The 26777-nt window shown below is 46.7% G+C and overlaps 1 protein-coding gene across 2 annotated transcripts; it reads right to left on the bottom strand.

The window, feature by feature from the left end:
• Positions 1–4254: 4254 nt before the first annotated feature.
• On the bottom strand, positions 4255–15109 carry MARCO (macrophage receptor with collagenous structure). Of its 2 annotated transcripts, none has more exons than XM_038143551.1 (15): positions 14810–15109; positions 12807–12908; positions 12187–12423; positions 11765–11800; positions 10815–10850; positions 10343–10450; positions 8950–9057; positions 8809–8853; positions 8163–8261; positions 8014–8067; positions 7461–7505; positions 7201–7308; positions 5965–6006; positions 5467–5643; positions 4255–5164 (listed from the first exon to the last, which is right to left on the bottom strand). In XM_038143551.1, exons 1-15 carry the CDS (start codon positions 15015–15017, stop codon positions 5034–5036), a joined length of 1536 nt encoding a protein of 511 aa, XP_037999479.1. In that variant the 5' UTR covers positions 15018–15109; the 3' UTR covers positions 4255–5033. The 2 variants fall into 2 exon arrangements, with proteins under 2 accessions (XP_037999479.1, XP_037999480.1); XM_038143552.1 differs by lacking the exon at positions 14810–15109 and adding an exon at positions 13938–14142.
• Between the last annotated feature and the right edge of the window lie 11668 nt (positions 15110–26777).

The following is a 26777-nucleotide window of genomic DNA, read 5'->3' as shown; positions in this document are numbered from 1 at the left end:
AACCGAGGTAAGGCACCTTCCTAGAAAACAAGCTGTATTTTCAAAATGATGCAGAAGTCCCTGGGGGAGCTTTTCTGCCCTGCACCATGCAGAAGATCAGATGGGATTATTTCAGTGGTCCTGCTGGCCTCAACATCTGTGGAAGTTTGCTGCAGCTCCTTTGAATAGTTACTCTACTGAGTAGGAGGTGACTTTTTTTTTCCTGTTGGCATGTTATCAGAGGAGATCAGACTAATTGTATATTTATCTAGAATTACAGTTATGAATCTGCTCTAATAAGGCAGTAATTCATATCTTGAGTGATTTATGGCTTGAGCCTGAAAGCACTCTGAATCCTTTGACTCCACTGGGATTTCCTAAGGCAAGGTCATTGCAGAATTGTGCTTCCTTTTGCTGCTGATACCCTGATGGTGTGGAACCAGCACCTTCACAGCGCCACTTATTTGTTAGCATTTATGCAAGACATCATAAGCAGACCCAGAATAAATGCAATTTGTATACTATTTTCTTATTCACCTCATTTAACAGCTCCCAAAGTCCTCTCCTGCCATCCTTTGCTGGGGTACTTAGGTGATTTGGGAGGAGTTTTAGGAGGCAATTCTTTTTCACTCTGGCACTTCTGCGGTTAAAATTCATTTAGCTCCAACAAAGGAGAGTAAAAAAGAACGTTTATAGTCCCTGTGAAGTAATTTTAACCCAGGACTCAAAAGACAAAGACCATTGTTGAATAGCAATGTTTATTTAGCATTTTAGCATTTAAATCTTTCTCTGTTTGGATGTGTCTTTCCTTTTGAACTGGAAGCATAAGTTTCACTGTTTGCCTGCAAAACTCTCTTTTTTTTCATCTCACACTGAATCCCCAGAAAATCCTCAAATATTCTTGTAAATCTCAAAGATACTAAGGAGTTAGCCCCCCTTCCTCCCCATTTAGACCTTTGAAGGCTGGTGTGACTAGAATGATTTTGGAGTTATAGTTCAGAGTCGGAATAAAAAATGAAGACAAGCATTTTGCAATACCGTAGCTTGTACAATAACTAATTACTTATAGATTTTAGGTCACATTTGAAAAAGACAAATACTGAAATAAATGGATAATCACTTGGAGCTTCCATTAACAGTTTGTTTAAGCACTTTGGGTTAAAATCAGCTCGGTGTCACAGCAGAGCAGCTGCCTGCTTAGTGCATGGTTGTGCCAGTGCCTGTGAGAGCCAAAGTGGCTCCTGTGCAGGATCAGAAACACTCGGAGCTTGGGCTTGTGGGTGCTTGGTTGGGCCTTTGCTGGACCATGCTGGTGGGAAGAGTTAACCAAGCAAAACCTGACCAGTTCTGACACCAAGTGAGACAGGGTTTTGAGGCCAGATGCTGCCCTCCACTGTGATGTTTAACAGAAAAAACGAGGAAATGTGCTGGCAGATTTGTGGTGATGTGATCTAAACCATCAGAAGACTTCAGAAGAAAGGGATGAAAATACAATTAGTGACCTATATATGATGTGATGAGTTTAAGCTTTAGATGTAGCCTGCATGTGTATTAAAGTTGTTACCTGTTTGTCCTAAGAATGTAATGCACAAAACGAATTCCTTTATTGCATATTTTAATGCGATGTCTTAAACTCATTAATTGCCTTTTTTACCTCTGCAGCTGGAATCATCAGTAATTTTGCTAAGGAGGTGTGGTATGATGCATTCAGCATAAAATTCAGGCTTTTGAAACCTGAAGAACTGGCTTTTAGCTGGTAAACATTTTGCTTTTCAGCTTCTCTCCCTTCCCGTGGGGCTTGAGATGGGACACCTCACTTCAGTTGCTTCCCTGTGAATTTTGGAAAATCCTTCCAGCCACATATCCCACAGTGTCTGGCTGTTCCCCATTCCTTCAGAGATGACAGAAGGGTCAGTATTCTCCCCAAAAGGAGAAAACTCTCAGCTTGGCACCAGACAGCCTCTCTGAAATGTTCATCTTCTTGGAAAGGTAGTGTCAGATACATTGGAAGTGCTGGTTTAGGGCTCCAGAAAAGATTTGTGTCCTCAAGGGTCTTTGTTAACTTACCTCATGAATACATGTGAGCCAGCAAGATGGGACAAAACTACCCAAAAGACCCCAATTCATCCCAAACATCTTCAGATCACGAGGAACCGTCAGGGATGGGGATGGGAGCATCTGGAAAGAACACCATTCCTAAGGGAAAGTGTTCCATTTTAATTAATTGTATCCCTTTTATCCATGACAGTGTAATTGCATTTTGCTTAACTAAGTCTTTTTAATTGGTGCTGGGCATGAATGATAAGCAAAGCTGTGCCATTCCTTGTCAGCTGTCACAGGCAGCTCTTTCAGGGCAGTGCAGGATGGTTGGGAGACCTTGAAGCTGGGGTGGAACAACTGGAGCTGGGCATTTGGGAGGGAGGGTGGGGGTGTGGTCCCACAAACCAACCTACAAATCTCAGGGCCACCCTTTTTGTAGATGCAAAAGGATTTTTTGTTGCTCACCAACCACCCCATGGTGACTTGTGGCACTCTTCCTGCCCCAGTGGACCTTCTCCTAGACTGGAGAAGTGAACATGTGGGGCATGAGTGCCCTCCAAACCTGCTGCATGGGGATCCCAGTGCTGAGCTTCAGGCTCCAAATGCCACTGCTGGCACTTGTGTCCTGCCCCCACATGGGGGAGGCTGGGGATGAGCTGTGCAGCTGTCCCTCCTCTGTCCCTCCAAGGGGACACCTCTGCCATGCTGGCAAAGTCTGAGGGTTTGCCTTAAAAATTGTGTTTCTAGCTACTAAGGAGTGGGGAGCAAGGCCTGTACAAGTGTCACAGCTGCCCAGCAGTCTCTCACAAGCCATCAGGTACAAGGGGCTGCATCACAGAGACCTAAACACATCTGCTCTTATTTTGCAAAATTCTGTCTTGGATGACTGGTTGACCCCTGCTGCAGTTACTGAGGACTGAAACCACCACAGCCTTCATCATTCTCTCAAACCAAGCACCCCACTCTCAGGCTTTTGTCTCACTGTGTGTGCTGTCAGCTGTTCCACAGGATAAAATACATTTTAGTCCTTTCCTATGACACAGGTGGGACATCACAGGCACCCTCTGGATGCATCTCCAGGCCTCTGTGGCCGCCACTGCCCTCCTGCTCCTGTGATCATAGAATCATGGAATGTTTTGACTTGGAAAAGACCTTAGAGGTCATCTAATTTCAAATCCCTGGGCAGGGACAACTTTCACTAGACCAGGATGTTCAAAGCCCCATCCAATATGGCCTTGAACACTTTCAGGAATGGGGCATCCACGGCTGCTGTGGGCAACCTGTGCCAGTGGCTCACTATCCTCACAGTAAAGAATTTTTCCCTGACAGATAATCTACACCTAATCTCTTTTAGTTTAAGGCTATTCCCCCTGTCCTATCACTACATGCCCTTGACAAAAATCCCTCTCCAGCTCTCCTGCAGGTACTTGGAAGGTGCTCTAAGAGCTCTCTCTTCTCCAGACTGGATAGCCCCGACTCCCTCAGCCTGTCTTGCTAGGAGAGGTGCTCCAGCCCTCTGAGCATCTTCGCAGCCCCCTCTGGCTCGCTCCAACAGGTCGATATCGCTCCTGTACCGAGGTCTCGGGGGGCAGAGAGGGATGCGCAGGATCCCCGGCTGTCCGCGGGAGAAGGCGGCGGGGACGCGGGGCAGGGGCAGCCTCGGGGCCGATGCCGCGGCTCTCCCGCAGCGGCTTCGCGGAGCTTGGCGGCCCTTGAGCTCCCCTTAGTGCCGGGAAGGAGCATTTGAGACAAGCGGCTCCGCTGCGGGGACAGGCAGGGCGCCGGGAGATGCTGACGGTGCCCGCGGCTCAGCCCGCAGGTCCCAGCGCATCCCGTCAGGATGGGCCCAGCATCCCGTCAGCATGGGCCCAGCATCCCGTCAGGATGGGACCAGCATCCCGTGAGGATGGGACCAGCATCCCGTCAGCATGGGCCCAGCATCCCGTGAGGATGGGACCAGCATCCCGTGAGGATGGGACCAGCATCCCGTCAGCATCCTGTCAGGATGGGTCCAGCCCTTGTCCTTGCAGGGACACCTTTATTCATTCAATGTAAATGGCATCAATCTCATGGCATCCAGGAAACCCCAGTTCAATATTTTCTCCCTAATATCTACAGGTGTGTGTGTGTATAATTTTATTTCTTTATCTATTCGAGCATTTATTTGCTTATTTATTTATTTATATATTTATATATTTATCTGTTTATTTATACTTAACACCAATTGATAGCTTATTCATGCTTTGCTATATTTTTTATTTGTCAGAATTTTGCTTTACTGGAACATCTAATTTCTAAAGGCATGAAGTGCTTAGCTTTATACACCAGATAAGTAAGGGGTGTTACTATTGGAGACAGGTTAGGAAACACTGACAGAGAAGGCAAAGGACTTAGCTAAGGTCAAAAACAAGTGCTATGCTAAACCATGGTAGTATGGCACCTAGATCCCAGGCACTTATTTTTGCACTTTAATGTGTGATCAGCATAGTTTCTGAAGAATATTTATATTTGCATGCCAGAGAGATCATCTGATGATTCCTGGGCATCTGCTGTCTTGGGTGTATGCACTTCTCTGGGGGTTTTAAGCTCAGGTTCACAACTGCAGCATGATGAAGATGGACTATCCAGCTCAGCTGCAGTAAGTGCAGCTTTCTGCACACTGATACTATTCTCTTACTGCACTAAGCTAATGTGGACCATCCCCTTCCCTGTGGACTCAGAGGTCACACGTGTGAGCTCCTGCAGATGAGCTGATGTCAGGTAGCTGGAAAAGCTGAGAACTGGCTCACATGCCTGAGCTCCAATTGTTTTGTGACAGCTGGGATGTTTCAGGTTACCTGTGGGTCTTGCAACTGTTATTGATTTGTGAAAAATTCAACTTTCTTTGTCAATATTTCTATGACCTAGTAAAGAGACACAGAAGCACAGCCTGATGAAATTGGGTTTGCATCATGAAGAAGAGCTCCATGGAGAGCAGAGGCAGCAGCAGTTCCCAGGACAGACTCAGCGTCCCATCAAGCACATTCCACCCCAACATCCTCGTTGTGGCTGCAGTTATTTTCACCCCAGTTGCGCTTTCTACAGTCTGTAATTGAAATTTCACTCCCTGTGCAACTCACATCATCAAGCCAAATTTGCCCGGTACCTTTGGAAGATGAAACAAAGAAACAAACAAAAAACTGTTGGATGGGATGGGAGAAAGAGGAATATGCTTTTTTCCTAAAGAGAGCCCTGTGGACAGTGGGCGTGTGTTGGGTTGCGTGGTTGGCTTCCTGGGAATCAAGCATTTGGGCACAGTTCAAGCAGCCCTTGACATGCAGCTGCCTCATCCCAAGAGGAATGAGGAGATCACTGGCTGCTGGGGTAGGTGACCTTGCTGTGGTGCTTTCTGTGTGTGTTTAACCACCCGTGCCAGGCCTGGAGGGCTGTGGGCTGTTGTGGACTCACCTGATGGGGCTGTGAAGAAAGAGACGGCTCGGGTGAATCCCAGCATTCGGCAGACGACGGTGGTCTCTCTTGTGGACCAGCCATCATCACAGATTGTTCCCCAGGACCCTTTGTAGAAGATTTCCACACGGCCCCTCCTGTCTCCTCCCACGATCCGTACATAGTTACCCTGGCCAGCTGAGAATTCAGAGAAGGAAAGAACTCTATGGGTCATACAGGCATAAGGAAAATGACACTGACAGATAGAAGCAGTGACCACCAAACCAGAGGGATGTTCCCATCTCCAGAGTGGAACCAGAGGTCACTGGTAGCTCAAATCCAAACAATTCAAGAGCCCTCCTGCATTTGGAGACACCAGGCTGCAGCTCAGAGCACAGGCTCCTTGGCTCTGTTAGCTGTGCTGTGGGTTAGCCAACATGAGCAGAGGGGTATTTTGGTCCTGATCTCAGGTAGCTCTGATACCAGAAGGCAAGTGAGAGAAGAAGTAAAATCCAGTACCTTCTCCTTTTTCACCTTTGCTCCCTTTCAGTCCTGTGGAACCTGTTTCAAATTAGAAAAGCAAACATTTGACAGTTGCCTGTGGAAAAATCTGGTTATTATCTAGTTCTGAATACTTGTGTGAGTTAGAGATGTCCAGACTCCTCCCCTTATAGAAAATGAACACCCTGAAGGCTATGTAAAAGAAACATGGCAGGAAAAGTAGGATAACATACAGCAAAATATTCCCAATGTGCAACCCAAGAAAAGGTCCACTTTCAAAATCCCATATATTCATTCACTTATGGGAAATGTATCTGATTCCCACTGTTATCTGTAAAATCACTTCTCTGATAGGCTTTGGGATCTCCAGAAGCAGGCATGGTATCTCCCAAAGAACTTGCAGGAAGATCTGCATCTTGGGATTTATCTCCAGGGAGAGCAGAAAGGTGCTCTCAGCAGTCCTCCACATTTTTGAGGAGCACCTTGGTCTTGAGGGTAGGGGTGTTTGAAAAAACCCAGGGAGCTCTTTCCCCCAAAGCCACCTCCAGAAAGCACTCATTGCTGTCTCCTTCTGGGGACCAGGAGATGACATGCACCCAGAGCATGGAGCCAGCCCAGTTACACTTCTTCCTTCTTCCAGATGCAAAGCTCCAGAGGAGGAGTGCATGGAGGAGCCCCACACAGAATCTAGTTTATTTTATATCTGAGGATTCTTGTACTATTCTGTGTGAACAGTTAAAAGAAAAAAGCATCTGGAGCACTGTTTGCTTCCCATGGGCCATTGTAACAACTGTTTGTTTTTTTGGTTTTTTTTTTCAGTAAGTCTTATGGTTTTTTGAAACATTCTGTGATTGGAAGGGAGGGAGGTTAAGGATGGAGAGTACCTGTAGTGTTGGCTCTTTTGAACAACTTTTGTGTCCTACAGTTAGCAAGGTGTAGTTAAATATTCTCACTGTTCGGTGTTTCCAAGAGCTTTACTATTGCATGTTCCTGAGTGCCATGCTTACATGGGATTTATCCCAGGGTGTCTCTGGTATCTCTGAACAAAGCAAATAGGAACGTGGGTTGTTCCAGTCTTCTGTGAAATCAGGGATTTGAGAAAATCTAATGCATCTGTGTACTTGCTCATCTGTTAACACACCTCCCAGGGTGTACAGTTGACACCCTGCACATTCCTTTGCTAGGAAGGCTTATCTGCAGTCCCAAACCCAAATGTGCCATCAGCTCCACAGACCCTGTGGCAGAGAGCCTTACCAGTAAATCCAATCTCTCCCTTGGCTCCTTTTAGTCCTGGTTCTCCTTTCAGACCCTTAGGGCCATAATCCCCCTTGGCTCCTTTTTGACCAGCTGCGCCTGGGGTGCCTGGGTGGAAGGAAAAAGTCATTGCCTTTGTCCCTTCCCAGGGAAATGACATGACAAACATTTCATATTGATGCAGAACAGTGAAATGTGGCACCTAAAGTTCTTTGTATCATCATCTTTGTATTAGAATAAATCATGCTGTAAGAGTTTACCTGCTGGGCCCTGGTCTCCCTTTGCTCCCTTTTGCCCTGGAGGTCCTAAGAGTATAAAAAACAAACAAACAAACAAACAAACAAACATGAGACTGATGTTTATACATTTATAAAAGCTTATGCAAGTTAGTATTTACAATTCATTTTAACTCATCTAGTTTTGGTGTCTACACTACAAGCATCTATTTCTGAATCAGGTGTATTATTTCACATCATAATCAGTGCAAACCATGTCAAACAAGAAACTACAGGCAGTGGAGAAACAGCTTCTCCTGAAGCTCATCTTAAACTGCTTCTTTGTTTGTACATTTTCAATTTATACAAAAATTCAGGCACCATCACCCCTCACACATATTACAGATGGCAGAAACAACCCTCTGGTGAGCAGTCAGTCCCCAGCAGCCTGGCAGAGCCCAGGAGTGCCATGGCAGCCTGGGATGCATTGGGAGTCCAAGAAGAAAACTCAAGAGGTCTCCTCTTGGTGGTGTAGTTCCCTTTCTGGTGTCTGCATGATGTGTGTTGTTGACCCCAAACCTGTTTTATTCTCCTTTACCTGCTATTCCTCGTTCTCCCTGTGCACCTTTGAGTCCAGCAATGCCTTGTGCTCCTAAAATCAAAAAGAAATCAGTAAGGGTGAACCCATCACACAAAGTGAGGCCAGAGTAGGAGGGCTATGAGTTATAGGTTTGAGCAGGGCTGTACCTGGGCTACCTTTGGGGCCCTGGTCCCCCTTCTCCCCTTTCTGACCAGGTCTGCCTTCAGGGCCAGGGCTTCCAGGAGGTCCAAGTTGTCCAGTTGCACCTTGAGGTTGAGTGAAAGCAGCACAATATGAAATGCCACACAACACATGAAGGAGATCAAAAGACAGACAGCTCAATCACCAGCCTTTGCGCACTGAGCTGAGCCTATGAAGGCAAAACAAACACTGGCTGTCTCCAGATTGCAATCCTGGCAGTGCTAATCTTAGCAATGCTGTCAGGGATGATCTGGAGTGAAAGGCTGCATGGAACCAGGTCCTGGCTGACTGTCAGCCTTGAAATGCACAAGTTCTTCCCAAAAGAGCAGCCAATTTCTGCCCTTGTGTGTCCACAGGTGTCAGGAAGGAGGCCATGGCCCTTCTTTCCCTCTCAGTCTCCTGCACAGTGAGTGGGGCCCACAAGAGACCGCCAAGGCTGCTGGATGAGTTTGGATGACATTGAAACATTGGCATGGTTTCTTCATCTAATCATCATCTTCTCTTACCCATGCTGGGATCTAGACCAGCTGCAGCTTTCCTTGTCACAAAACACCACATTAAAGAGATCAGTCTTATGCCTCTACAAGAAATTGCACCTTCTGTACAGCTTACCTGCCTCTCCTTTGGGCCCAGGAGGTCCAGGATTCCCCGGGCTCCCTGCAACGACACCCTGGCATCAGTGCAGACCAGCCTTAGCCCAGCCCCTCAGTGGGGCAGCCCTGCACCCTGTCCCACTGTGTCCTCTGCACTTACCCTGGTAGCCTGGCACTCCTGGGAATCCATGCTCACCCTTAGGACCCATGATTCCTGGGGACCCGGGGTCTCCCTTCTCGCCCGTGTCACCTTTCCGTCCTTGGGGACCTATCAAACAGCACAGCATGCACATGTAAATTAAAAAAAACCCCAGATTTGTTGTCTCTGCAGCCTGTGGAGCACCTCTGTCTGGCCATACCAGCAGCAAGGTTTGGCCTCACACCTGCATTTGCCATTTGGTGACATTGTCACCATAAAGCTGGAGGAGGACAGAGCTGGCCTGATCCACCTCTGGCTCTGTCAGCCTCCCTGGCCAGATGTTTGTCTGGCCTGCTGTTAAAGGCTTGCCATGGTGCCATGACAACTCTCCAATCTATTCCCCAAACTGTCCCTCCTACTGGGACGTTTTCTCCTCTAGTTAAATATCCCTCACTGCATCTGAATGCTTCCCCTCTGCTAGACACAGTGGAGATACAGGGCAGCACATTCCACTCCTGTTCTTCCAGAGAGTTCTGTCATCTCCCCTTAACCTTGTCTTCTCTGAACAGGTGATCAGCATGCTCCAAAAGAACTGAATTACTTGAAAGTGCCTCATTTGAAGACTTCTCCTTCATCTTTCTGCTCTAGAATTATCCCAAAGTCCTTGCCTTTTGGTATTCCTCCTACATTCACTCTTCTCTTCTGGAGCATCTTGTGCTAATGAGAGCATTGGGGCATTCAGGATCTGATGGAAGATCTGAGGAAGCTCTTATCAACCTGTCCAAATGTCCTCCCTGCTCTGCACCACACACATCACCTGCTTTCTTTTCCTCTCCTGCTTTCAGCCCAAGTGAGACCACTGAGTAACAGCCCTCCATAACGCATGCCACATGGGAGAAACACGTTGCATAACTCTTCTGCTTCAGGTGTACAAAGCCAGGCTTACGTAAGATGCTCATAAAGCTCTCAGAAAGAGGTTCCACTAAAATGAGGATTAACATCCACATGCTTGTGCATATAAATTATATTGTATTATTTTATACCATAGAAATCCTACTGCAAACATCACTGCTTTAATCTAGGATAGGCTGATAATTGAATATCTGTGGCTTTCATTAGACAAAGGTCACTCTGTAAAGAGACTTCCATGGTGCAGAATCAACATTTTGCATGGCCCCTTCCCCCAGCCCTCCTTTGGGAGGTTTGCTGAAGCATGACATGAAATTAAACCCCTTCAGATCAGGTCAAGTGTCCTGACCAGCTCCACCTCTGACTGGCAAACCATGCTCAGGGCTGCTTGGATTTTTATGAATACTGATCTATGAAAACTTCTTCTGCTGTTTTATGTAGAATGAGTTTAAGAAGAAATATGTGTGAGAACATAAAAAATATTAAGATAGTGAAGAAGTCTTACCTGCAAGCCCCATCTCTCCCTTTTCTCCTTTCACTCCTGGACCACCACTTGGGCCAGCAGGACCAGGAGCTCCTTTGCTCCCCTTCTCCCCCTGGGGTCCATGTATGCCTGTAGGAACAACACCATTTTTCTGATGCTTCCTGGGGTGCCATGTGTAGTCAGTGCCAGCAGCAGGACACCCACCACAGCTGTGAGCATGAGCCAAACTCCACTCTCTGTGCACTTGGAAATGGTGCTGGTGACAGTGGGAAATTGGCCCACAGTGACTGTTGCACACTGACTTTTAAAATAAGATTTTTTTTCCAGCTAAGTTTTGCTTTTGCTCACATTAGCTTTACATAGGCTTATTTCCTTCAGCTCCAATGACATTCTTACTCACACCTTGGCTGAGGACAAGATTGCTCATAAAATCATCCATAAAGCCACTTTATGTTCATCCACAGAAGTAATTCAGGTGTCAAAAAAGCCTTACCTTGGTCTCCCTTTGTCCCTGGTGGTCCCCGTAACCCTGGGATGTAAAATACATATATCAGCTGACACACATCATCTATTCACAGTAATGGCTAAGAAGAAGAGACGAATTTTTTAACCATCCTTTGCTCACACAATTTCAGTCACCAGTGAGGCCAATCTTCAGCTGGCAGGGACCAGAACAACCACTTGAGTAAAGTCCTTGGAGCTCAGCTGAGTGCTCAGCTGGGCAGGGGCCAGCTTGTCTTCCTGCCAAGCCCAGCTCATGGGGACCATTGGGGAGATCTTTCATGAAAACGCGCTGAACGACTGGGCTCTGATGTGTAATAACACTGCTTGGCAGGAGGTGCTGTTTCAACGTCCTAAGTGCAGCCAGGAACATATGAAAACACAATTTTTAATTTTTTTTTTTCCTTCAGAAAATCTCATCAGTGCAGCCAAGAAGTAGGGATGGATGAGTTACAGACCTGACCTAACAAGGATCTTAGATCATCATCACAGGATCATAGAAACTGCTGCCTGGCCCAACCTCTGCTCAAAGTGGAGCCAGCGTTAGATCAGGACCTGCTGCGTCCTCACAGTCTGGAGATATTGACCTCCTGCAGCAGGGGTAGCTCTACCCAAACCCCCAGGTACCCAGGGCAGCAGCTTGTGCATGGCTGTGGAGGGCAGAACTTGCACCCAGCTCATTCCTGAGTCTGTGCCAATGTTTTCCTAGGGACAGGGTGGGCATCGACCTCTGTGGGAGCACTTGGGCTAGCCAAGGCTCCTGGAGGACAGTGAAAAGGTACAGCAGGTGTCCTCATGACCAGGGCATTGGGTGTCTGCACACAAGGTAGGGTCTGGGTCTGGGTCTGGAGACTGAAATCCCAAATCCTCACTTAAGGTCTCTTGGATGAAATAAAGAAGAAGAGGAAAAGAGGAGAAGTTGTGGCTCAGTTACCTACATACCTGGTAGACCAGGATCTCCTTTGCGTCCAGGAGGCCCTGAAATAAATATTTAATGGGTATTTTTCAGCAGTCAGCAGTCAGTGAGGATCACAGCAGTATGGGATTGAGGTGTGGGCTGGAGACACGACCTTTTTGGAGGGCACCTAGAGTCCAAATCTACAAGTCACAGGAGGGAAGAGGAGCCCAGAGCTGCATGTGCAGCTGCAAGGGGGTCTGGGGGCTTGCACAGAGCAGTACTCCAGCTCCTATAGGGGCTCCCTAGTCTGGAGTTGACTCCCATCTTGGGCATGGGGACATAACTAACTGACAGGAAGATTCAGTCTTGCCCTAATTATTGGATCATCTAAACTGGGTTTTCAGCCCCGCTAATGATGCAGAGGAGCCAGGTCTCCCCACTGCAGGGCCAGCATGGAGAGCCATACCTGCAACCAGGGTGATGTTGTTCATCCTCATCATCAGGTTTGCATTGTTGCTTTTAATTATGGTGATTTCCTCTTCTAAGCTTCTCCTCCAGTTTTCTTCTTGTCCCATGAGAAAGTCCTTCCAAGTAGAGCCTCTCAACAAGGCCGGATTGTTGGCAGAGTAGTGCTGCAGAATCGCTTCTGTATAGGAGGCATTTTGCTCTTGAAGTTTCAATATCTCTCTCTGCATCTTAAATACTGAGGAAACAAAAAGCCCATGCAATGAATATTCGCTGCCCGATCTGGCTGGGAAATGGTTGTTTGGCAGAGCAGTTCCTCAGCACCTGGGGGGGACACCGGGGGATAAAGACCACCCCTGTTTGACCCGGGGAGGTGGTTTTCATGTGCCAGTCCCTGCTGCAGCCAGGAGTGCAGCTGGGAGTGCTTTTGCAAATGCAAAGCACACACTCGGGGTGGGGGAATTGTTCCTGCGGCCGCTGCTTTGCCTGGCGGTGTGCGAAGGAGCCTCTCCGCTCCCTCGGAGATTTCAGATCTGTGCGCTCGTTCCTGCTTGCCAGTGCCCCCAGGAGCACCCAGCAGAGCTCCCTTTGGATGCCAAGCCCGTGGCGTTGTGGCGTTACCTTTGTACATCAGCAGCCCCTGGCCGGCCGTCAGCAGCAGCAGGTACATGCTGAGGGCTGTCCGAGCGCAGCATGTGGATGCCTTTTTCTGGCCCCGAGGCTCTAAAAACCAAGAGAAGAAGGGTAGACACTCTCCCACATTTCTCCCCTACCATCTCCGCGTGCTTGCAGCCTCTCCAGGCTTGGCCACAGCGCTTTCCAGCTGTGTGGAGCTGCAAGGTCCCTCTGTGAGAGCAAGGCAGGCTACCTTCCTCTGCCCCAGGCTTTGCTCTGCAATCTGCTTGGCCATCTTTTCCTTTGCTAATTTCACCAGCTCAGTTCCATCAATTAATCCAGCCTATATCAGTGTGAGTGTGGTGGTTCCCCCATTTTGCATCAATAAACTCCCTGTTTCCATAGTTTTTCCTTGTCCCAGGCTGCCATTTGGAGGGCTGCTCAAAGCAATTCCTTCTCCACTCAGAGCACCGCATACGTGTGATTCCAACAGTGATGCATGTATGCATCAAAACAAATGAAAAATCGATAATAAACTGAACTGCAGAACAAATTGAAACAAGTCATAAGATGTAAAATCAATCATTACCAGCAAGTGTAAAAGAAATAAATGGCTTTGTTGAATTTTAGCCTTCAGGGAGAAAAAAAGTCTTTCAGAAGCATTGGTAACTACGTCAGACATTCAGTAAGTTACCCTCAATTGAGGTTTTTTCTTTTTTTCCAAAATAATGTAATCAGGAATTTGAAGTCTTAGTTTCAAAAGAGTACAATATTTTAATTGGTTTTACAATAGAATGGCTTAGTCAGCAATGAAGCTTTTATATTCAGCTGAAAATTCATAAACTTACTTTTTTTTATTGAGTCTGATGATTTTAGTATCTTGACTATTACACATGAAAGTCTTACTCAAGAAAATTAGACATTTTCTAAGACAGGAAAAAAAGTAATTTTTTTCTTATGCTCAGCATAAGCTTTTGGTTAGAAAGGGTAGTTTGACATACTTCTATTTTTTAAATGGCAATTAATTTACTATCAAAATCACTGCAAAAAGCATTTAATATGCAATATTTCAATTTTATGTGTTGTTTTAGACCAGATAAAATCCATAGAAACCCATTGAACAAAAAGAAATCTTACCACTTATCTGAAAGGTTGTGATAGCAGGTGAGGCAAACCCAATTTTTTCTGAAACACTGAAAGAGTTCATATCACTCGAATTTCCGTCTTCCCTGTGTTTGTCTGTAATTTGCATGACAAATTTCTTGCGGCTATCCTAAAGCCTTGGACAAGAACTGGAGGTACTTCCTCTCTGCCTCCTGATTTGATATGCTTTCTGATATGCATTTCCTATCTGCTCAGCTTTTATAGACTGCTGAGAACTCTGATGTGGTAACTTGAACAGTTCCTCAAAAAATCCCACAGCTAAGATGCTGAGCTGCTCTAATGTGCTTAATTGGAGTCCAGGCAGCCTCGGGCAGGATCCTGAAAGATCTTCAACCTGGAGGTGTTCAGCATCTCTGCATTGAGGCAGAGTTAGGCATAGGATGGACATTTTGTTTCTAACACAAGTAGTCCTCCTCAGGTAGCCAAGAAGATTCCATGTTCAATGTTAGCTTGGCAATCTCTGTCCTGGGAGGGGAGGCTGAGGACTTTGTCACTGAAACACACAGTAATGTGCACCACGGTGACACCTCAGTGGTTGTGCGTGACTCAAGTGCAAGGAGGGAAAGGATCAGGAGGAGTTGTGAAGACAAGCGAATGATGGTGGGATGGGGGATGCTGAAACCCAAATGGGTTTGGGATGATATGGAGAAGAGGCACTTGCAGCCTCCTTGAAAAGGTCTTTCCAGCTCCTGCTTTCTCCCTGATGAGTTTTTCACACCCACGGACACTATTCCTACCTCTTCACCATTTCATTGCCTTCATCCTGCCAAACTCCCCCCTGGCATTTGGCATCCTGACATCTCCATTTGTGCTGGGTTTGACTTTTGCAAAGCAAAGTGACTCACCCAGGCCCATGGGCAGGAGCTGTTGGTAGGAGCTGGTCAAAGCCCTCCTCATCCATGCTGCAAGCACCATGTCCTGCCCTCTCTGAGGTGCGAGGCAGTCACTGTCACACCGCCTGGTCCTGGGCTGCAGGTCTGTGTCCATCCCTGGGGCCTGCAGGTCTGTGTCTATCCCTGGGGCTGCTGCCTCCTCACTGCTTTGCTTGGCCATGGAATGAAGTGTGGCAAAGCTCCAGGTAGGGGTGAGCTGGAGATCCACACCCTGACAGTGCAGAGTGAAGCCCTCTGTTCTGCACCTGATGTACAAATCTCTGAAAGCCTTAAGCCACAAATACGTGGGGATTTTTGAATCAGCTTCTGTGTTCCCCTTTCAAATGTGCTTGTGCAGCTGTGACCTGGTTTGTCCCCAGGAGGGAGGAAGAGGAATCCTCCATTTTTAAACATTCTGCTACACTCTGTGTAGGAATTGGGATAATTTGCTTCCTCGTGGAGGTCTCACATATCTTCTTGAATTAGGGAGGCTCTAGAGGTTACCACCAATCAGCTGAGCCACAGTAAATGTCTGTGCATCCTCTCCCATCACAGCACCACCTCCTCACAGGAGTAAAGGCTCATATCCAGCCCATTTCTGGTGGTTCTTGTGGTTCAGCCAACCACTCTGCACAACCCTGGAGCCATCTACTCTTGCTGGGTGCTGAGCTGGGAATGACTGTGCTTGTGCTGCCAAGTGGATGTTTTATAGGGGTGGATGTGATTCAGGTGCATGCAGAGAGCAGATTTACAGCAGAGAGGCTTTTAATAATATGTCTAGTGGAATCCATTTTATTTCAAGGTATTAAAAATAAGCTGTCAGACGTAGTTCTCAAAAGCCTGCCTAAAGACAAAAGATGCAATGAGATCTTTGTGCCCTCCTTCCCTGAGAAAGAAGCTCAGGGATAAGTTTTCATGTGAATCATGGTCATACCACTCTCAGTGGCCCAATTGGCATGGGTGTGAAAACACGGGTAGATTCCATTAATTTGACACCCCTGAAATGCAGTGCTTCGGGTTTTGAAGACCAATCCTCCACTTTTGGGGGGGAAAGTCATGAGCTGCAGTTGCCTACCCAGCTGGTCAGACCTTCATATCTATTTGATGCAGCCTCATGCAGCTCTGCAAGCTGCCACGTTCTCATTGCTCTGTTGGGCATTTAGCTGCCTGGGAGGCTGTGGTGCATTTCTATCTGGATGTCAGCTTCTGCAAACAGGCAGCACATTTCCCAGTGCACGTGGTGCCGAGGGTCTGGGCCACACCCTGGTGCCAGAGATCGTGTCCCAACATGCTGGCTCAGCCTTTGTGTGTGCTCCCATCCTGCTTTCTGCTGTCTTTCATTTCTCACTATACCATCACTGACTGCAATAGGTTGACTCTGATTTTGCAATCAGGAAAGGAAAAAAGAAAGGAAACTGCTGATTCAGTGCAGCCTCCCTAGGTTGATGTTTTGCTGAAGCAATGGGGTCATTTATAGCATAACGTCATGGGACATTGTGGGACACGTATGCTGGGCCATCAGCCTTTCCCTTCGGGCTGTCTGTGAGAAAGCCCTGGTGCCTCTCCTCCTGCTGCTCATCCTGCCTCCCCTCATACTCAAGGAAGAGCTTGTAGTCCTCCAGCTCATCCCTTTCCTTCCTACATTCATACAGATGATGCTCCTCATGTTCTCACTCTAAATGTGCACCAACATGTGAACCAAGTTTTATAAACTGACCACAGCTGCCTCAAAGTCACGGGCCTGGGGGAACTGCTGGTGCTGGGAAAAGGAAGTGGCCTGGAAGTGGCTGGTGGAGCAAAAAAGTCCCTGGCCATGCCCAGTACCTTTCTCATCTTCCATCACTGTTGTCCTCTGCAGGCATTTGCCACCCCCAAGAGCTCGTGGCAAAGCAAAGGGATGCAAGACCAAACTCCAGCCTGGCAATAGCTAAACCTATCAACAGCCTTCCAGCAGTGATTCTGCCAGGGAGCTTGGGCAGACATCAGCCTCCTCAGGATAGCCATTTATCCTGAAAAAACTGAAGTTGGGCTTCTTTAAAGACTTTTTTTTTTTTTTTTTTCCCCCACGTGAAAAGATATCCTAGCTCAGAGGTGTTTCTCCATTTACCCACAAGATGTAACTTTTCCAAACTCATCTATTTGATTTCAGACTGCCTTGGGCATAAATGTGCAGCATGCAGGAGGCTTTCATTCCTCTCCAAGGAAGTGTATGGCATAAACAGGCCCAACATTGGGTAGGTTGGTGCAGGAACCTTCACCATTTCTGCTGTTGCCTCTACACTGAAGTGAGGGGTGCAGCCAGGAAAGGTGGCAGTCTAACCCTTATCCTAATACCTGCACCTCTGTTTCTGCAGAGTTTTTTTCTTCAAAACATCACAAAGTAATCCTGCCACAGACCACACTGCTCTCCCACAGAAAAAAAAGCAAGTAGCTGTGGTTTGACCTGTGACACATCCCATGCATGTCCACCACAAAGCCAGCAATGACCAGAGCTGTACAACTGCCTCATCACAACCTTGCTAGTAGACTAGCTTTGTTCTTCTTTTTTCCTATTTTACCTGATTTTTCAGTCTTTTGTCTTTTTGCAATGAACAAGTCTGATAAATTTTGACATACCAGTTCTTGTGGTGGATTTACTCCAGCCATCAGCCAGACAGCCACCTAAATGTTGTCTCAGTCCTTTTTTGCAAGGGATGGGGAGAAAATGGAAGGTGAGAAGACTTGTGAGTTGATATAATGACAGTTTACCAGGGAAAGCAAAAGATGCACTTGCAAGCAAAGCAGAAAGAGGAACTCATTCTCTACTTCCCATCAGCAGGCTGATTGGCAACTGCTTTTGGGAATTGGGGCCTCAGAATGCATGATGGCTTTTTGGGCTGACAAATACACAAACCACAAATATCTCCCCTTCCTCCTTCCTCCCCTGAACTTCTAATCTCTGAGTTTGACGTCACACGGTGCAGAACATCCCTGGGGTCGGTTTGGGTCGCAACCCTGGCTGTGTCCCTTCCCAACCTCTTGCCCAAGCCCAGCCTGCTCCCAGGCTCAGTTTTGTACAAGCTCTGCCCACCAACAGCCAAAACATCCATGTTAGCAGCCCTGGCTTAGCCCCAGACCCGAGGCACAGCACCATACTGTGTTGGGCTGCTGTGGAGAATGGTACCTCCATCCCTGTCAGACCCCGCAGAGCTCTCAGTGTGACGGTGTTTATCCTAAAACGCCTTGTTCTCCCCAAGGAAGGAACAAGGACTTGGATGCCCATGAACATCGGGAGGCTCTTCTGAATCCAGGGAATGCCAAGGCAGGTTGTGGGTGATCTGCCCACCAGTGGATCATAGAGGTACCAGATCTGGGATCTCCCTTGTGAAGGTCCCACAGACTGCTCAGCTCAGCCCTGGTCAACATCTCCTGAAAAAAAAGTGTATCCAGGTCTAAGGGCATGAAATGGTGCATTAAATGGAGATTTTCTGTGCAGAAGAGAGGCTGAGGCAAACACACAATTTCTAATGCCAGGGCATTAAAACAAACCTCAAGTCTGGACCCATATGGAAGCAGAGGCCTTGTTGTGAAGCTCCCCACATCCCTGCATACCCAGACCTGTGCTCGGGGGGTCTGGCTGCTGCAGTAGCACCTGGGTACTTCTGGGACTGTGGAGAAGCACTTGTGCTAAAGCAATAAAACCCCCAGCACTGCCTGGCTGACATTTCTCCTTTCTAGCTTGATGTGTTGCTTGGCTTTGTTGTAAAGATTGAAAACAGATTTTCTTTCCCTTCTATGAGTTATGTTAATTTGTGTTTCATCAGAACTTGCCTCTTCTCCTCCTTTCCTTTTTTTTTTTCCCTCTTTTAGGCTGGATCCAGCTGCACCATGAATTCAAGGAACCACCTGCAAAATATTTTAATGACTTCAACCTGCTCTTTGAGGTGAATTAATACCAGGGCAGCCTCTGCAGCACAGTGAAATAGGGTTGGCTAAGCAGGCCACCCTCAAAGCTGAAAAATATGTTCTGCAAGGCCAATGTACCTGACCGGCAAGTTTGTTTTCAAGGTCTTTGTACAACATCTTCCTCCTCACCTCAAAGGCAGTTGTCCCTTATTCAGGTAAGAGCTGATCCCAAAGACTGGATGAGACAGGCTAAGAAACGGGGGATAATGTTAATGGTCTGCTACAAGCAGCACAATTACTGCTGAAGGGAGGCATCTCCCAGGGCTGCTCTGCATTTAGCAGCTCAGTTCTGTAGGGAGAGATCAGCTGCTCCCTAAGGCTCCTCTTCTCTGGAATGCTTTGGTTCATCACATGCTTTCCACAAGGCCAAAAAGATTTCTCTAAGCACAGCTCACAGTGTAGCCACATTCCCGTTTTCCTCCATCTCCTGGGCTTTTTAAAATTCAAGGTTCATTTTTAATTTGCTAAGCAGCTATTAACCATATTAAATGATGCTGCAGGTGCTGTTGTGGTCCTTTCTGCCCCACAACCAACCCAACCAGGCAAGGAGGTCGTTAACTTGCCCTGGTGATTTTTTCAGGAAAGTCTCTGGGATTATGTGAGGCTCAGGGTCGTGGTATTTTTAGATATTAAACTAGTCAGTTAGTCAGCACATTGTTCAGAAGGACATTCTTAAAGAGGTTTATTATTGAGTATTGTCCTTGCACTGGGGCACATCCCAGTTAATTGCCTGCACATCAATGTGTTACTCTGGATTTATCTCAGGGTAAACATATTAAGGAGCTGATACTTGGGTTTCCACTAAAGGACACCATGGGTTGGTTTGCCTCTGATAAGCTTTCTGGCACAAATTCCCATGGCCTGAACGCTACTGGCAAACACTTCAGCTTGAAAATCCATTAACCTGTAACCACCCCATGCCCCTTAGTCAATGAATGTGGAGAGCAAATGTGTGTGAGCAGCTTTATACACAGACTTGAAACCATCCCTGACAGCATATTTCCATACAGAATTAACTCAAAGCAACTGTTCTGTAAAACACGTGTGCAGTGCTAGGCATTAAAGCTCAGACCCTGAAAATGCTCCAGCCTCCTCTCTCTCCAGGCTCCTTCCCTGCCTCTCAGTTTTCTGCTGTCCCTAGAGAGCAACAGCCATCACTGCTGTTCAAATCATCTCCTGTAACTGCTCTGGTGACGCTGGGTGCTTCAGAGACCTGAAGTCATGACTTTTCCCCTTGAATTTCCTTCCTTCATCTCTTGCCCTCTGTTCTGATGTCCCTTTGCTGTCCTTTTGTACACCTTCCCTGGGTACTGATGTGACAGCATAGCTCCTGTCTGCTGGAACAGCTCTGCCAAAAACCTTGATTTCCTTCTGGTAACTCTCCTGCTTGCCTGTGACAGCCACGTGTGCCTGAGCTTGCTCAATCTCCTGCTAGGAAGTGATAAACTTGGGTGTGAAACTTCCAGCATCAGCACATGGGGAGAAAGCAACAGGAAAGGAAAAGGTGCCTTTGTTGGGAGCTTCATCACCACCCTCCGAGGCACAGCACCCACCAGAAACCCCAGTCAGTTTGCAATCACTGCATTGCTCCCCACAGATCTCACCTTTAGACCAGCAGGGGTTGTTTCCCCTTAACTAGAGCCAGTAACTGATTGTTGCTTCTCCATTATGGCCTTTAGCAATGAGAACTAATTCTCAATTTATTCTTTTCATTCTCCACTATTTCTCAGCATGAAGGTGTTTGTCTTGGGAGGTGTCTCAGGGAAAGGGAACGAGAAACTGGTGGAAAATAGCAGGAGTGGGTTGAAGCCCCCATCAGGGTGGAGCAGAGTCCCTCATCAAAGTGGTGAGGGGCTGGGAATGGTGTCCCTAGGGCCAGGCTAGGGACTTGTAAGGCTTGATCCTGTCCAGTCCTACTACATCAGCCATGTGTTAGGACTGGAGTGTGTGTGAAGCCTTTGACTCACCCTGTGCTTGAAAGGCAGGTGTCATTGCTGCTTCTTCCCCTGCAGAAACAAAAGCAAAGTCCTGGGTCAATGCTCTCCTCAGAGCATCTTCCAAAGTGGGATAGAGCTAGTAGCAGGAGTGACTTAAGATGGCATAAAAAGAGCAAAACATACTTACTTTTTGTTTTCATGTTTTCAGATGTTTTATTTCTTTTTAAGAACCTGAGTGCAAGTGTCCAAATGCCTGGAGAACTACACGATGCTCAGATCTTGCCAGTGGCTAACTTGCCTGAGGTGTGGGCAGGTTTTTCTAGGGAAAAAAGTAATTTTGTACTGACCTTCAGGCTCTCTGCCTCTTTCCATAATCAACACACACCTTGTTTTGGGAGCTAGCTGGGAATTCCCTTCCTTCTGCTACACTGGCAATGACAGATCAAGCACAGCTGAATTGCTTTGATCGCTTTGATGAATAAAACTAGAATTTGCCCCACAGCCTTGACTGTTGCCTAATTCCAACCTCTCATATTGAACTGGTTTTTTTTTCTTTTTTTTTTCTTTCTTTTTCTTCACCAAAGTAACTGGAAGCAGTGGGCCTCTAGGATTCTCACATTTGAGTAAGGCTGGAGCCTTCAACACCATTAATTCAGGAGCACTGCTGTTCTCACATGCCCATGAGTGTTTGAGCAGAGTTTTGACAGAAAGCTGACAGAAACCAGGCTCTTCTCAGTGGTGCCAAGCAATAGGACAAGAGGCAGTGGGCAGAAACTGATGCACAGGAAGTTTCACCTGAACGTGAGGAAAATCTTCACAGCGCAGGTGACCGTGCACTGGAACAGGTTTAGAGGAGGTGTGGAATCTCCCTCACTGGAGATATTCCGGAACCATCTGGATGCCATCCTGTGCCATGTGCTCTGGGATGAATGACCCTCCTTGTGAAAGCAGGCTGGAGCAGACGAATCGCTGTGGTGCCTTCCAACCTGCCCCATTCTGTGATGCTGTGAAAAGGGGCTTGCATGGCACAGCCTGTGCGTGTCCCCTGGTTGAACACAGAGATGGTAATCACCAAAAAAATGTATGGTTCTTAATAAGTTCCCTATGTTCTAACCACCAGGCAATCTGGCAGCAGGCACAATTTAAGTTAAACCAAACATTTAAACCATGCATGTATATGTACTTTAAAATAAACAGGAGAGGAAAGGGAGAAATCAGTTAGAAATAGGCTTTCATTTTGGTCAGATATTTAACTCTAGCTCAATAAAATAGTAATATTGGCTTGCTGTTATTTGACTTTATTAATTAGTTGGATATCTTTAGTTCAATACAGCATTCTATGTGGAAGCCACTGATTTACATTCACTGTTGTGTTCAAACGAGCTGAGCTGGTGAAAATGTCCACACTATAGGCTGATTAACCTTCCCAAGGTGTGTGCAGATTTGGGGCCTCACTCAGCTGCTTTTGGGGTGTCATCTGGCTTCAGGTCAAGCAGGACCAGGGCAAGTCATGAGAGGACTTCAGTCGTGGTGATGAAGCAGAGCATTTCTGTGCCTGCTGTTGCTCGGTGGGGCAGGGGAGCTGGAGAACACTGGCTAGCACAGCCCTGGAGTTGTTATGGTCCCCAAAGCCTCCCTCAAAGCCACCTCCTCACCAGTGCTGGGGCCACAGAAGGACGGGACTGGTACCTCAGACACCCTTTCATTCTTGGTGAGGCTCTGGCAGAAGCCCTGGCTGACTCCTCACCCACGTTCTGGGGCTGAAATCCAGGGGCCATGAGTGTGCATGGGGCTTGCTGTGTTTGCCAGCACTGGATGGCAAAGGTGGATCAGGGAGGTCAGCCCAACCAGAGGGATGCTAAGCCAGGCAGGCTGGCCCCTGCTCATCTCCCAGCCACATCTGAAAGGCTTTTGCAGAGACCTTGTGATTGAGGCTTCAGTATTCTCTCCTTGCCAAAAATATCAGAAAGGCGTGGTAAGAAATTAGCGCTACAGGTGTCAATAAACTATGTGACAATTGCAGTGGATTTCTGGCTTTCCTAATTTCTTTAATCAAGTTGCACCAAGCTAGCAAGCTGGCAAGCAGCTTTCCCTGCACTGTAAGTGCATAGCTGAGTGAATTGGACCGAGGTGCCACATGTTAATCATTACGGGGTTTTGTCTGCACAACATCAGTCTTGCACAGATCTTATGAAATCATACCTTTCCCATTAAGTGCAGTTTGAATTGAAAGGGAATTCAGATTGACTTGGCATGAGCCTTTGTACAGGGCTAAGGAAACCTGGGAGAGATGGCCCTGCTTTAGGTAATGAAAAAAAAATTGCCCTGACTTCTCTTCTGTGGTGCACTGAAAAGTCTCTGCCTAAGGAGTGTGGATTGATGGAGAGGTCTGAGGTGGGGAGAATATTAAAAAAGATGTCAACATGCCAATAAATGTGTGTGCCAGAAATAAATGCATTATATGTTAGTCCATCAGAACAAGCTAAAGAAAGGTGTTATTTTAGGGAGAGAGACAGTCTGGTAGCTCACATCATTAGGAAAAAAAAAATGATCAAAGCAAAAATGAGCTCAAATTTCCAACTGTCATCTCACCTTCAGAGTTCGTTCCCTCAAGCAGTCAAGGGATATTTGATGAATAAGATCCAGAAGGGATTTCAAAACTACAGTGACTCTGGGGTGTACATTTTTATTTAACTGTCCATTGCTTTCCCTCCATAGGTTACCTGAAGCTTGGGATCAGAAGTGGCCTTTGAGTTTGTCTCAAAACATTTCCTCAGACCAAAAAAGAAGACTAGCAAAATCCTAAAGCAAAATGAAAAGAAAGTGGATCAAGGTCATAGATTTCATTCTCCAGCTTGAGCATGTGATAGATCCAGACTAATGACAAGCAGATGGAAACTTAGGCACTGGTCTAAGTTGGCTGCCTTTTGCAATAGCAGTAGGGCTTAGTCTATAGCACAGCATGTTTCTGGTGGAGGCAAGCTGGCTGGGGAGAGAAAATCATTGCACCTCCTCACAGAAAGCTGAGCCAAGAAAACTTTTGTTTTAGGTAGTGTTTTGTTAGCCTAGCAACGTTGTTGGTAGAGATGATACAGCTCTGCTGGCAAGAAAACCATCAGTTGGTCCATGGAAAGGCCTGGTGTGATGTCTCCAGAGGCACGGCCTTACCAGGAGGGGATTTATCATGCCAACAAGCTCTTCCTTGGTGGTCTGCATGGGGACCCTGATGCTGGGAGTCAGCCTGAGCAGCTGGAGGCAGGAGGAGGGAAAACCCACACTGTCCTTGTCCCTCAGCTCTGACCCCTGGAACCAACACAGGCAGCGGGGCAAGAGATGGGGTCTTTTGTCTGGTCTGTCATAGATAAAGCCCTCAGCAAGGATAAGTCCTAATGCTTTTTGGCATGTGGATAATATCCCTGGAAAGCTCTCTAGAAGTGACCCATCAAGGGAAGGGGACAACAATCAGCAGCTCCTGGTCAGTGTTGTATTGTGTAGCCTCCACTCAAAGTTCAAGTTCTCAGTGTACCAAAAAGGGCCTTTGACATTCATTTGTCACACAGGGAAAAAAAAAAAAATTAGATGGAGAAATATTTTTAAAAGCCCATCTGGAGATATCTCCTGTCCTAAGAAATAAAAACATCCCTGTCCTGTGGCAGTGCCCCAGGCTGGCAGCAAGCTCACATTACTTAATTATGATATGTTGCATATACCAAATAGCAGGGGACAAGCCCCCTCCTTTATTCTCACAGTCTGGCGTGGCTGTGTCTGCCTTGCAGCTGTTCAGAGCACATATATCAACACGTCTCAGCATCCCAGAACAAGCAGAGGTGCTGGAGGTGCAACCCTGGAGAGAGAAGCTGCAGTGGGGAGGACCTAATTTTACCCCTCTACGGTGCAAAAATTGTCTTCTTCCTTTCACAGGCTGATTTCCTTCTCTTTAAATCCAAGTTTGGTTATAGTTCTCTGTAAGGTGTTTCCCCTAAAAGCACCAGCTGCCCTTTTTTCTCCACTCCAGCTCTTCCCTGTAGCCATCCTGCAGCAGTGCAGGGAGGACCAGCTGCTGTATTACCAGCAGCAGGACTCTGTGGACATGGAAGGGAAAAATGCTGGGAAACGTCAACACCTCTGAGAAATCTGGTCCTGTGCATCCCAGGCACACAATCCTGTCCTCTTGCATTTATTTTTCCCAGTGAAAGGCCCAGTTATACCTCCCATCTCTGTCCTGGGCTGAGGACAGAGCAGAAAATCTCCAAATACAAAATAATCTTTAAAAATACAATTATTTTTAGAAAATGCAGAGTATTTGGGAGAAAAAAAGAAGTGTCTTATACAAACTGCTGAATCATCCAGTGCTGCAGGGAAGAGCCCAAGAATGTGCCTCCCAAGGCGTGGTACCCAGACTCATGGTTGTGCCAGGCAGACCTAGGGAAGATGCAGGTCTGGAGCATCTGGATAAAAACTCAACTGGGGAGTCCAGAAATGAGAGTTTGCCAGTGTTCCTCCTGGCTTTGATTAAGCTTATTGTCATTTTGGTCAACTCCCACTCCCCTTCCCTCCCTCTCTCTGTCTTTTTGCCCTGAAAGTCTGTTTAGCAGATTGTTCCCAGCTCTCAAAGATCAAATTTTAATTAAAGTCATTCGGTGGTTTTGAATGACTAATGACCTCTTATCAGGTATTGTGCTACAAATAACAAGAGAATGACCTTCCCTCCCACTCTTCATTAATACACTTATTTTTTATACTGCCTGCCCTGCCAAGACTCTTTTTGTCTCAAAATAACATGAGAATTGAAAGCCTCCTTGAAATACATTTCAGTTCAGTGCAAAAGGCACAAAGAGGCCCATGGATGAAAATGCACCTTTACAGGCCATCTTGAAAAATCTGCCTATGGAGGCACAGAGCTTATAACCCAATTTTATGCACGGAAAATGCAAGTCCTGTTGGATTTCTAACATCAAGATCTGTCTCATGGGAATTTCTGTCCATCATTGGTGACAAGTGTCAGGTGCTGCCCAGGTAAGTGGGGCTCAGGTTTGGGTATCCCTCAGTCCTCCATGGATAATCAATAAGGCAATAGGCCAAAAATAATTCTACTAGAGCTTCAGAAAGGACAAGGATTTAGGATGAAAACAAATCAGTAAAAATTCCAATTTGTTTATATTCCTAGCTTTCTCCTTGTTTAGCTGCTAAAGGTTTTGATAGAAGCCAGAAGCCTCTGTGATCACTGTCCTGGGCCTCATGTGAGGAAGAAAAAGAGCTGAGATGAGCAGAGGCCATTGGTGTGGCCTTTGCTAAAGTGTTGGGATCTGTCAGAAAAATGATACTGAGAAGTAAGAAGAAGAAGAAAAATCCAGAGAACACAGTTTCTTTTCCCAGTGTCAGTTCTCTTTTTGAGGTGTGGGCTGGGTGTGCTACCTCCGGCTAAGCGGCTCTGAGCTGCTTGGCAGCACTTTGCTGTTGGGAGCAATTAAACCTTGTATTCCTTCTGTGCTCCTTGGCTCCTTCTCATCCAGCAGTGCTGGAGATGAAAGTTTTCTGAAGTTTTGGTGAGCATCTGAGGGCTGAGCTGGGAGCACAGGGCACCTCTGCCAGGCTCCCAGAGCAGCAGCTGCTCTGCAGTGACATTTCCCTGGGGAAGTCCATCACACAGATTTCCAAATCTGCAGGCACATGAAGACCCTCCCCAACTACAAATTTGCAGTGCTATGGTGATAAGAAATTAAAATAAACTAGTAGGATTGTTGAACAATTTTTTTTTGTCTTTTTGAAACTGTCTCATAAACAACAACAAGAACAAAACCAAACCCAGGTGAGTTCGTTGCATAACTCATCCCCTACAAATGACTCTCTCTAAACACCAGTGACAGCTTTTGGCCATAGGTGACAACTTGGGCTTGTTTTCAGATATTTGCTTTGATGCAAAGTCTTCAGACTTGCCATTTTGCAACTTTTTTGTCAAACTCAGACATAGGCACATGTTAAAACCAGACATTTTCCAAAGAGCAGTCTCTAACTGTGGCTTAGCTCTGTCCCACTCTGTCTGAGCTGAAGGAGAGCTG

This window comes from Motacilla alba, chromosome 7, assembly GCF_015832195.1.
Source record: "Motacilla alba alba isolate MOTALB_02 chromosome 7, Motacilla_alba_V1.0_pri, whole genome shotgun sequence".
NCBI lineage: Eukaryota > Metazoa > Chordata > Aves > Passeriformes > Motacillidae > Motacilla > Motacilla alba.
This window is presented reverse-complemented; position numbering and strand designations above follow the sequence as displayed.

Bases quoted from the DNA above. Each gene is read 5' to 3' on its own strand.
- MARCO (XM_038143551.1), bottom strand. From the start codon at position 15,017: ATGGCCAAGCAAAGCAGTGAGGAGGCAGCAGCCCCAGGGATAGACACA. The intron at 12,909-14,809 runs GTGAGTCACTTT...CTTGGTTTTTAG, and splicing joins GCTCCTGCCCATGGGCCTGG to AGCCTCGGGGCCAGAAAAAG. The intron at 5,165-5,466 runs GTGAGTCCACAA...CATCTTCCAAAG, and splicing joins TTTCTTCACAGCCCCATCAG to GTACCGGGCAAATTTGGCTT.